General features: G+C 51.7%; 1 protein-coding gene across 2 annotated transcripts in view; it reads right to left on the reverse strand.

The window, feature by feature from the left end:
• Window positions 1-8,895: 8,895 nt before the first annotated feature.
• WNT5B (Wnt family member 5B) overlaps window positions 8,896-12,143 on the reverse strand; it is a 78,041-nt gene continuing 74,793 nt past the window's right edge. For both annotated transcript variants that reach the window (XM_043439880.1, XM_043439881.1), the window contains exon 5: window positions 8,896-10,226. In XM_043439880.1, coding sequence (XP_043295815.1) covers window positions 9,768-10,226 — 459 coding nt within the window. In that variant the 3' untranslated portion in view covers window positions 8,896-9,767. The remainder of the gene's footprint in view (window positions 10,227-12,143) is intronic.

Genomic DNA, 12,143 nt, shown 5'->3' on the forward strand with positions numbered 1-12,143 from the left:
TCATCTTTACTCATCTATTAAGAATTTCCCAGGGGGTTCAGTGGTAAAGAATCCACCTGCCAATGCCAGAGACGCGAATTCAATCCCTGGGTTGGGAAGATCCCCTGCGGAGGGGCATGGCAACCTGCCCCAGTATTTTTGCCTGGAGAATCCTATAGATAGAGAAGCCTGGCGGGGTACAGTCTGTGGGGTCACAAAAGAGTTGAACACAACTGAGCAACGAAGAGGAGCCTGGTAGGCTGCAGTCCGTGGGGTCACTAAGAGTCTGACACGACTGAGTGACTTCACTTTCACTTTTCACTTTCATGCATTGGAGAAGGAAAAGGCAACCCACTCCAGTATTCTTGCCTGGAGAATCCCAGGGACGGGGGAGCCTGGTGGGCTGCCGTCTATGGGGTCGCACAGAGCTGGACACGACTGACGTGACTTAGCAGCAAGCAACTAAACAACAACAAACTCATCTATTAGGTGAAAAAATTATATCTCCTATTTAGTTTGACCTAACATTTCATTTGCTATAAATGAGGTTAATCACCTCTTCATGAGTTTGACCACCACTCTTCCGAGGTGGCTGGAGGACAACAACCAAAATGGGGGAGGGGATGGTCTGGCTGGAGCCACTACCGAGGCAGGTCTTTAACCGTGGGGTTAAACCGTGGGATGTGGCAACTCCCGCCACCAGGCCAGACGGCCATACCTGGGGGCTGGGAGAAAAGAGGGCCTTTACCCCAGAGGGCTCTAACCTAAATGGCTTTGTCAGGAAAAATGCAGATTTCCATCAAGGCAAGAAAGGAGTGAGAATGTTTTCTGTTTGTTGAATTCTCCAGGCCAGAATACTGGAGTGGGCAGCCTTTCCCTTCTCCAGGGGATCTTCCTGACCCAGGGGTTGAACCCATGTCTCCCGCATTGCAGGTAGACTCTTTACCATGTAAGCTACCCGGGAAGCCGGAGAATGCTTTGGGAAAAGCCACTCACAGCTGTGTAAGACTGTGTTTCCATGGAATCTTCTGGGTGCTTTCCTTAGTTTTCCAAAGTTGGGTTTTCTGTAAGTGAATGAATCTTAGGCTTCATGGTCTCTTTCTTGTATTACAAGGCCTTGTATGTCATTTGTAATTTTTAAAATTGCCGTGCCCCCCGCCCCCCTCCCCCGCCACCTGCCGCTCTGACTGCATAAGCTTTCAGCCCCATGAACCTCTTTCTACCTTTGCTTAGAATTCTACTGGTCCCAAGAGGTCATGTCCAGCCTTCAGACTGTGGTTAACACTGTTGCATGGAATGTCTAGAGACTGCTAAGAAGGTAGGTCCTAAATGTCCTCTTCACAAGGAGAAAGGATTTTTCTTTTTAAAGTCTCTAGGAGGTGATGGATTCTTTTTTTGTTTGTTTGTTTTGCTGCACTGCTCAGCTTGTGGGATCTTTGTTCCCCGACCAGGGATCAAACCTGAGCACCAGCAGCAGATTGTGACATTCTAACCACTGGACCCCCACGGAATCTTGAGGTGATGGATTTACACTAAACTCATCGTGGTCATCATCTCGGAATATGTGTAAGTCAGGTGCTGTTCCCCTAAAACTCAGTGCGTCAATTATATTTCAAAAAAATAAATAAATAAAACTGAAAGAAAAAATAAATAAAGCACTTCTCTACATGCAATGCAAAACCAAGACAAAACAAAACAAAAACCCCAAACGAAAACCTCCATGTTCTGATTTCTAAACAATTTCACGTCCCCTGTTCTGTTCAGAGATGAGCAGACACAGTAAGAGGTCCCTACCCAGCCTCGGGTGTGAAGTTTGTTCTCAATGTTTCTGTCCTAGATGGTATCTGAAGGCATGGATGTGACCTCAGCAGAGGACACAAGCACCCAGTATTCTTCAGCTCAGAAAGAAGAGCAGGTGCATGCGGGCAGGACGTGTCGGGGCCAGGGCAGGTTCGGTCCAGCCCGCCCTGCGTGCTCCTGTTCTGAGCAAGCGCTGGGACGCTTGCACAGTGTCTGCTGACTTGCAGGGTGACACCCCGCCCACTCCCTCTCCCAGGGAACAGAATGTCCTCGTCTGATGAATGGGCATTGTTCTCGGGGAGTTGGTAAGTCAATTGTTTAGAGTTATAAGGCATTTCCCCAGATAAACAAGGGAATGTGTGAGCTTTGCTGCTCAGGGCGACTCTAGACAACTGCCTGCCTCACGGAAATCAAGGTCAGGGATGATGGTAGCAGAACCCCCACCCTGAGTAAAGACCTGCTTCTCAACTTGTATCCTCTGTGACTGCGGAGCAGTCCCAGGTCTGGGCCTTCCAAGTGGCTGAGTGCCCCAGGCTGCAGGCAGCGAGGAGACAGGGCTCCAAGTGGGTGGCCAGACCCCGTGGAGGGTGGAGTAAGGGCCTAGCTCAGCTCCTTGGCCACATCTTCCAGAGGCCCAGGGTTGGGCCTGCTTCCCTGCCGCTTCTGTCCAAGGTTTCTTTGCCCTTTTGAAGTTCCCTAAGGTCCAGAAACAGCAGAAAAGAGACTTAAAAAGTGGTTTCCCAATTTTCCTGAGGTCCAGTGGTTAAGATTTCACCTTCCAATGCAGAGAATTCAGGTTTGATCCCTGGAGGAGGAACTAGGGTCCCACTTGCCACACACTGCAGCCAAAAAAAAATTTTTTAATATATTTTTTAAATGACTTCTTTTGGAGTAGCACAGCCGTCCCCTTCTCAAGAAAGACCAAAGTCAACCTAGAGAAGAACAGTGAATTTCTCAGTGTACGAAAGGCCAAACGAATCCAGGTTAGATTCCTTGCGTTTGCGATTGGCTCTGATTAAGTGCGTGCATGCATGCCCAGTCATGTCTGACTCTTTTCAAACCCTGGACTGTGGCCCACCAGGCTCCTCTGTCCATGGGATTCTCCAGGCAAGCATACTGGAGTGGGTTGCCATTTCCTCCTCCTGGGGATCTTCCTGACCCAGGGATCAAACCCTAATCTCCTGCATTGGCAGGTAGGTTCTTTACCACTCAGCCACCTGCAAAGCCCCGACTTTGAGAGATGATTCCAAAGATCTTATGTGTCATAATTGTGTGCTTTTTAAAACCATGTTTCCAAAAATAAAAAATAAAAAAAAATAAAACCATGTTTCCTTTGATCTTGCCTTGATACAAGTTCAATGTACCAATATCTCAGTCTTTAAAAAGACCTTAGGGACTTCCCTGGGAGTCCAGTGGTTAAGACTTTGCACTTCAACCACAGCAGGCATGGGTTTGATCCCTGATCCGGGAATTAAGATCCCACATGCCACACTGTGAAGCCCAAATGTATAGAGAAAAAAACAAACTAGGCCTCAGTGAACTTTCTACACATGTATTTAAAAAAATCATAAAATTTAAAAAAATAAGACAATGCTTTACAAAAAGCTTTCACAGCCTTTATCTTATCTGAAGGAAATATATTATGGTGTCTCAGATGGTAAAAAATCTACCTGCAAAGTGGGAGACCCAGGTACGATCCCTGGGTCGGGAAGATCTCCTGGAGAAGGGAATGGCAACCCACTCCACTATTCTTGCCTGGAGAATCCCATGGACAGAGAAGTCTGAAGGGACACAGTCCATGGGGTCCTGAAGAGTCAGACATGACTGAACAACTAACACGTATTATGATCCCTGTTTCATTGTTAAGGGAACGGCCTGAGATCGTCTAGCCCATCCTCTGCACCGAACCTGAGCCCTTTGCTGATGTGTGTGGTTAGTTCCCCTGAGGGAGGCAGGCCTCACAGTCCTGTAGCTGAAACGAGTCTCCAGGGAGAATCTGGTTTTTGACCTGTCTCCAGACGCTACTAAAGTTCCCCAAACATCTCAATGTCCCTTATTTTCTTAAACTTCTCTGGGGAGTGAAATCTATAACTCTCAGTTACCTATCCTGGTGACAGATAGCCTCTTTCTGCTTAGAAAGATATCCTTTATTTCCACTTTGGTTCTTCTTGTTACCAAAAAAAAAGTCTATTTGGCCAAGAGAGTGGTTTTTTTTTTTGGTTGTTGTTTGTTTTTACCACTTTGTTGGGAATACACAATAAGGGGCTCAGAAAACAAGCCAGGGGTCACTGGGTCAGTCCATAGCAGACCTGAGATAACATCTAAGAGTGGGAGTGGGCACACTGTTCAAAGTTCTTGCCTGTCTTCTGTGGCAGCTGAGCTTCACAAAGCCCCCGGAAGGGCAGGAAGTACTGGATAACAAACCAAAGCCTGGAAGCCTGGTGCTGCATCCAGGGCTCTCACACAAGCCGAGAGCAGAGACAGAAATTCTGGTGTCTGACTCTGGGGTTAAGGAGCAAGTCCCTGTCTTACAGGGTCACGCTGACTTGTAGCTTAACAGAATTTTTATCTAGGAGAGCCCTCAATTTGTGGCCAGACTCAGGACTGATGGAGGCAGAAGCAGAGGTGACCGCAGGGACTCTCCATAGAACATGAAGTCCATGTGCTGGCTGGTGGCCTCTGCTGGCTGGTCCCTGGCCAGGGTGGGCGGAGGGCATGCAGTGGCCAGCTCTGCCTTGCCCAGACCTGTGTGGGTACTGGCATCAGCAGAGTCTCCTCTCGGGCTGCTGTCCCTGGCCTGGGACCATCTGAGCACCCCTTTGGTGCACACTGTGTCCTCTGCGTTTCTCCAAAGCTAGATAGGCCAATGATGAAGTCAAGTTCAAGGCTGAGGTCTGCCTCCAAGAAATGCACTCCTTATCTAGTCATCCAAAGTAGTCCAACTGACCACAGCAGAGATTAGAAACAAGCCTAGGAAATTATTATACGTTCACACATCTTACGAAGGAGGCGGCTTTGGGGACAGACTGTACTGATTTTAATTTCTTGTGTGTATGTGTGTGTGTATGAGCTCAGCTGTGCCTGACTATTTGCAACCCCATGGACTGTAGCCCACCAGGCTCCTCTGTCCATGGGATTTCCCAGGCAAGAATACTGGAGTGGGTTGCCATTTCCTTCTCCAGGGTATATTCCTGACCTGGGGATCGAACCTGTGTCTCTTATGTCTCCTGCATCGGCAGGTGGGTTCCTTACCACTAGTGCCACCTGGGGAGATGCTATCAGGAAGGCCCACTGTCCGCTCATGCAGAGTCAGTTTTGAGTGCTTAGACACTGACTTCTAGCAGGCTGACGCCCTTCACACATTAAACCCAGCTCTTCTGCAAACAGCCGTCTGCCTTGTGTGCAAGGCAGATTCTCTGAACCCGCAGCCCTGCACAGCTGGTCCTCTTACCTTAGATGGAGGACAGCCTTGTGCCTCCATCAGAAGAAATTTCCCCGCTCACCCTCCTCATCCTAAATTCACTCGGCCAGAGTGGCAGATCAGTGGGCACATCTGAGGCTCAGAAGGAAATGGGCCCCTCTTACTTCACATCCTGGGATCATTCAGAAACCCACCAGGGAGACAGAAGGGCCCCTGGAGTCAGTCAGCACCGGCTAGCAGCTGTGTGAGTCAGAGGGTGTTGCTTGGCTTCTCTGAGTCTTTCCTCCCATCTGGAACTTGTGGATAATAACACCAACCTTGCGGAGGTACCGAGGGAATGCTAGATGATGTATGCAAAGCAGCTGGTACAGTCAGTCCTCTGTGGAAACTACAGTGACTCCCCACCTCTGGGATGATGACCATCTGGCTGCCGGCTCAGAGGCTGACCCAGGCCACTTCCGAACCCGAGCGCCACTGTCCTCACCCATGTCTCGGTGGCCCATCCCAGCCAGGCTGGGCACTCCCCTCATCTTCCTTCCACGCTCAATTTTTAACAAATTAGTAAAATGTGGGAGTTCCCTGGCGGTCCAGTGGTTGGGACTCTGAGCTCTCACTGCCGAGGGGCTGGGCTCGATCCCTGGTTGGGGAATTAGAACCCAGTCATGTCCGACTTTTTGTGACCCTGTGGACTGTACCCCACCAGGCTCCTCTGTCCATGGGATTCTCCAGGCAAGCATCTGGAGTGGGTTGCCACGTCCTCCTCCAGGGGATCTTCCCAACCCAGGAACAGACAGCTGTTTGCAGAAGAGCTGGGTTTAATGTGTGAAGGGCATTGGCCTGCTACAGGTCTCGCAGTGTGGAAAAAAAATTAGTAAAATTACACTGACCTAAGCATCTAAAACTCAGCTGTGCTTCTGCCGGGAGTCTGTTTTCTGGCACAAGGACCCCATGTCCAGCTTTTGAACTAAAGTGTGAGCGGCGGACACTGGGCTGGAGCTGGTGAAACAGCGACACCCTGTGGCCAGACGGGAGGGCAGCCAGGCGAGGAGCCGGCGCTGGGGAGATGGAGGTCAGGTCCCCCCTGAGGAAGGAACGCAGCCCCTTACATGTGCGAGTGGACTCATGTCCTCGTCCACAAACGCTCTTCTCGTCCACAACCCAAGACGGGAAAGCAGGACCATGCGTGCTCTCCAATCAGGACACAAGCGGGCGGCCGCAGGGCACTTGTGAAGTCTCCACGTTTGCCATCTCTGCTCCCAAGGGTCCTGGGAGATTTACAGGAACATCTGGCCACCCCCGTCCCTCCTGGACATTTCTTCTTGGTGAGGACTCTGGCCCTGCCGGCCAGGCGGGTGCAAAGGAAGCAGCTGGCACTGTAGTCATTACCCTCAAAGGGCAATATCTTTATTTAGTTGTTGTTGTTGTTGCTTTTTGTCTAATTGTTTAAAAAAATCTTTTTCTTCTTTCTCAAAGGGACGTATCTTTACAATTTGGTTTTGGCCATGCAGCATGCAGGACCTGATCCCCAACCAGGGATAGAACCCAAACCCCCTGCAGTGGGAGCACCCATCCCTAATCATTGGACTGCCAGGGATGTCCCAAAGGGAAGTATATTTAAATCATTAGCAGGAACTCCTGACCCTTCAAATCGAGCTCAGAGTAAAACAGTACTACATTCTGGAATGGAATGGCAGCAGGTTTGTCAACATCTGGGGACACCCAGACAGTGTCCAGTCTGGGGACACCTCTTAGCAGTTTTACCCCCTCAACCCTGTGAGACAGAGAATGGCTTCACCTCACCCCTGAAGGTTTTGAGGGAGCAGGAGCACCCCCCTCACACTCGGCCAGGGCTCAGGTTTTCACTCCTTTGAGGAAAGTCTCAGGACCGGCCCCACAATTACACGATGTCACGGATAAGGGACTTTGCTCAAGCAAGTCCAGAGTAAACAGTCAGGGGTCTGCACGGGACAACGAGCTGGAGTGTGTCCTCCCATCCAAATACCAGCAAAGAAGCCCCTCTCATCTCCATGAACTCTGAACCCCCCGCTGAGGTCCTGGGGAAGAGGAGGGCACTGGCCAGGGGTCCTCCCGGGAACTTGGCTCAAGGACCAGGGAGGGAGTCAGAGTGATTTCCAGTGGCTGTCAATTCAGACCCTATGGGTCCCCAACACGAGGGGCTGGATGCAGATGAAGGGAAGCCCAGTCCGGTAGGTCTTGAGTGTCTGGAGCAGGGGGGATCCCTCTGAACCCCGATGTTACCTTCCTCTTTTAAGCTGGCTCAGATTAGTCTCTGTCACTTGCAGCTTTGAGAGAACAAACCACACAGACTGAAGCCAGGGACATGGTTTTAATCTTTTGTAGGCCAGTTGGTTTAAACATTTTCTCTCATGGACCATTCCTCTTAAAATGTCTACCAAAGGAATCTGAGTGACCGTGTGAGGAGCTGTTACGGGTAACACAGCCGGATGTTCCCTGGTGAAGGGAGGTGCTTCTCTAGGTACTGAAGACACAGCAGGAGACGGGACCACATATGCCCTTAGGCAGAACCTGCAGTGTTATTTGCTCTTTATGACCAAGTTAATTCTGCAACCTCATCCCTTCCCTAGAAACAAACGTTTCTAACATGAAACCAGTGTCTTGAGTGGCTACTGGTTCAACATCTTTCCCAGAAACTGCCTCCCTTTCTAGAGTCTCTGAGCTCTACCTTATCCTCCCCAGTCCCAGATACTTGCTCCTTAGAAGAAAAGCTATGACAAACCTAGACAACGTATTAAAAAACAGAGACATTACTTTGCCGACAAAGGTGTATAGTCAAAGCTATGGCTTTTCCAGTAGTCATATATGGATGAAAGCTATGGATTTTCCAGTAGTCTGTATGGATGTGAGAGTTGGACCATAAAGAAGGCTGAGTGCCAAAAATTTGATGCTTTTGAACTGTGGTGTTGGAGAAGACTCTTGAGAGTCCCTTGGACTGCAAGGAGATCAAACCAATCAATCCCAAAGGAAATCAACCCTGACTATTCATTGGAAGGACCAATATTGAAGCTGAAGCTCCAATATTGTGGCCACCTGAGCCAAAGAGCTGACTCACTGGAAAAGACCTTGATGCTGGGAAAGACTGAAGGCAGGAGAAGGGGGCGACAGCGGATGGTATCATCAACTCAACTGACATGAGTTTGATCAAACTCATGGAGATAGTGAAGGACAGGGAAGCCTGGCATGCTACAGTTCTTGTGGGTTGCAGAGAGTTGGACACGACTGAGCGACTGAACAAAAACAACAAGCAGATACTCCAAAGCTGGAGTTCTGGCCCCTGGACCAGACATGGTGACACAGAGAAGCTAGCAGAGAGCATCCCCATCGCCCGTGCAAATCTAAGAGCCCAGGAGGACGGATGGAAGGTAAAATGGGGAAGAGGGGCCAAACGTGAGGTTTAACCTCCAATCTCTGAGTTCTGCTCAGAACAGCAGAGTTAACAGCCATGGTTGATCCCTGAGTTGCCTTTGGGGGCAGGCATACTGCGTCACCTTATTAATTCTCATGACATTCCCCCATCCCTCTCACCCAGACCAGGGCTCTGAATGATCCCCATCCCCTCACCCTCTTGTGTGTGTGTGTACCGTGCAGCAGGTTTCCGAGGACCGGATCAAAACTAAAAAGGAGCCACGTGTCCAAATAAGGAAAGAGATAGAAGCTTCAGTGGAGGGTGTTTAATGTTGGAGGGAACTATATCCGGGGCAGAGCCGAGCCCATGCCAGGAGCAGGCCCCGGCCTGCCCCAGGCCTCCCTGGACAGGCAGGGCCAAGGGAAGTATCAGAGCGTCCGCTCCCGGTGGTGCGGGAGCCCAGTGCGAGCACCTGACTGGGCACCACCTGGCTTTCTGCAGCTCGGGCACGGATGCTGTGGGAGCCAAGGTGGGATCCCATGAACCCTGCGGTGAGAAAATCTCTCGCGGGATAGATGGGTCCCGGAGTCAGGGGAGGAGCTGGCCCGCCATCAGAGGTGACAAGGGGCCTGTCCTCTTTCCTGAAACTGTGGATTCTGCAAGCACACACAGACGAATACGTGAGAAGGCGCTGGGCCTCTCATGGAAGCGTTCGGTGTTCTGCTGGAGACCCAGAAGATGCCAGGGGTGAAGTTGAGTTCCCATCACCATCCAAGGGGCTGCCTGGCTTGGCAACCAGGGTCACAGGGCCATCACCCACCCAACAAGGAATCCAGATGCCATCCACTTCTCCCTCCAAGCACTCTCTTTGTCCTCAAGGCCTCGTTGGGTAGACTGTGGACATTCCCAAGTCCCCACCTCTAGAGAGGCCCAGCCAGGGCAGGAGACAAAGCCCGCGTCCCAGCCAGGGCAGGAGACAAAGCCCGCGTCCCACCCACTGGAAGCAGAGACCCCAATCCTCAAAGATCTCCAGCGTCTCTTAAATAAGCTTCTCCTTTCTGTTGTCTTCTTTTAATTATTTACCATCCAGCCTTTCCTTTATACAAATATAAAATATATTTATATAGATCTATATCCCGTAGACTTCCGGGCCCGGCTCGGAGGAGCGGGCGGCGGCCCCGGCTACTTGCAGACGAACTGGTCCACGACCTGCGTGCACTTCTTGCAGCGGACAAAGCAGCACCAGTGGAACTTGCAGTGGCAGCGCTCGGTCCGCACGCTCTTGAACTGGTCGTAGCCGCGGCCGCAGCACATGAGCGCGCAGCCGTCCAGGCCCTCGGACGTCTTGTTGCACAGGCGGCCCCGCGTGCCCAGCGAGCCTGTGCTCTCGTCGCGCAGGCAGTAGTCCGGGCTGGGGTCCACGTACACCAGGTCCTCGGGGGTGGGCGGCTTGAAGCGGCTGTTGACCAGCTCCAGCTTGCCGCGGCGGGTGATCCGCATGGCGGCCGCGCTGTCGTACTTCTCCTTCAGCTGGTCCCCCACCTTGCGGAACTCGGCCAGCTGCAGCCAGCAGGTCTTGAGGCTGCAGGACCCCGAGACGCCGTGGCATTTGCAGGCCACGTCTGCCGTCTTGTACACAGCCTGCGGAGGGGAGAGAGGAAAAGATGAGAAGAACGTCCCGACAAGAGATGCCCCGGAGGCCGGCTGGGGTCACCACAGGCCGAGTCCAGGTGGGGGCTGGCGGGGTGGGTGCGTGCAGAGGCGCGGGTTCTCCAGCCGCTTTCAAAGGTCTCTCCAAACTGAAAGCACAGGAAAGGAGCGGCACATAGAAAAGCGCGGGGAGGTGATGCCCACGTCTGATGCGCTTCTGAACAGCACTCACCCTTTCTACTTTGTCGTTGTTTAGTCACTGACCCCATGTCTGACCCCATGGACTGCAGCCAGCCAGGCTCCTCTGTCCATGGGGTTTCCCAGGCAAGAATACTGGAGCGGGTTGCCATTTTCTCGTCCAAGGGATCTCCCCAACCCAGGGATCGAACCCGCGTCTCCTACACTGGCAGGGGGGGGGCCACCAGGGAAGCTCCTTTCTGTGTTATCCAGTTGGGATTGAAATGTGTCATTGTTACCATCAGGGGAAGAAAAAAGGTTATTTCTATCTTGATCAATGTCTCAAACAAATAAAAACCAACAAAATGAGTCCAGCTTCTAGGCAATACAGAGTCCAAGACAGAAAAAAAGAATCAGCTGTACCAGGAGCCTACAACAGAAACTCTGTCTGGCCACAAGCTCTCCCCGATCCTGCCAAGTCCCCCAGGAATTAAACGTTCCCCTTTTCTGGGTTAAGTGGGTCATTAGCTCTGCAGAGCCGTCGGGCACCTCCCCATAAACCACAGCACACTTGTGACAAGACGCCCCCTGGGAGTGGCTGTGATGGGGGGAGATGGGGCAGGCCCTCTGCCACAGGACAACGGATCGGGGAGGGTGATGCTGGGAAAACAAACCCACCCAGAAGTCACTGAACCACAGCAGCGGGAGGGGACTGAACGTGGGCTACCCCAGACCCAAATGAAAAAGCAGGAGCGGACCAGAAAGCTGCTCACAAAGTGCTTTTCAGCAAAAGCATACGGACGCATTGTGTCCAGCGGCCCTGGCAGCCATCCCAGAAGTGCAGATGGTGGGATAAAGATGCAGGTCCGCCGCCCAACATTTTCTTCTGCCACGGCTATTGTCACCGACGCAGGCAGGACTCATTTGTCAAGGGCTCCTCTCAGCTTTCTTTTCAAGGGTCCCCAGATTGTGTCTTTATTCAGCAGGGACCACTGCAGGTGCAAGCAAGAGCTTCCACACCATCAGCTCGTATTACGACTACCAGGACTCCTCCCAATTTTTTTCTGGTGTGGGACTACCCCCACTATCTTAGGGTGGAGACACTGAGGACCACCCAGGAGGGAGTACACCCCAACCTTGGGGCTTAAAAAGGGTTTAGGATGGAGAAGGTGAGCAGGCCCCTCCCCGAGCACTTGGCTGGCGGCTTGAAGGCAGAAGTGACCCCCCATTCCTACACGCACTTCAAAGACAGCGCCTGCAGTCACCCTATGGCTCTGATCCCCCGGGGTCTGAGCTGGAGCCTGACATTCCCTGGAAATGGTCCTCGGTTTGGAGAGGGACTTCCAGCACCCAGCACTGTTAGGAGAAGGAGGAAACATTAAGAGCCTAAAGCTGTGTACCTACCCTAAGTGACTGGGGGAGGAGGCCGGATAGCATCTATCTCCGCAGGGAGCAAACACTCAGGGGGATTTGGGGAAAGAGAGTCGGGGAGGCTCTGGGGAAGGGACAGGAATTTCAGTAAAACAAATCCGGAAGGGAGAGTACCACTGAGCCTCGCTATTCAACGTTCATTCTCATTCCTGTAGGAAGAAAGACATCACAGAGGCAGTAATGCCTGTATTTTAGATATTTCACCATTGCTCATATAGAAGGGGGAGGGGATTTTGGCCTTGCTGGTAACTGAAAAAGCAATAGCATGTGTGAAAGTTTTTCTTCTTCTCTATCTTGCCC

The sequence above is a fragment of the Cervus canadensis genome, chromosome 21, assembly GCF_019320065.1.
Source record: "Cervus canadensis isolate Bull #8, Minnesota chromosome 21, ASM1932006v1, whole genome shotgun sequence".
NCBI lineage: Eukaryota > Metazoa > Chordata > Mammalia > Artiodactyla > Cervidae > Cervus > Cervus canadensis.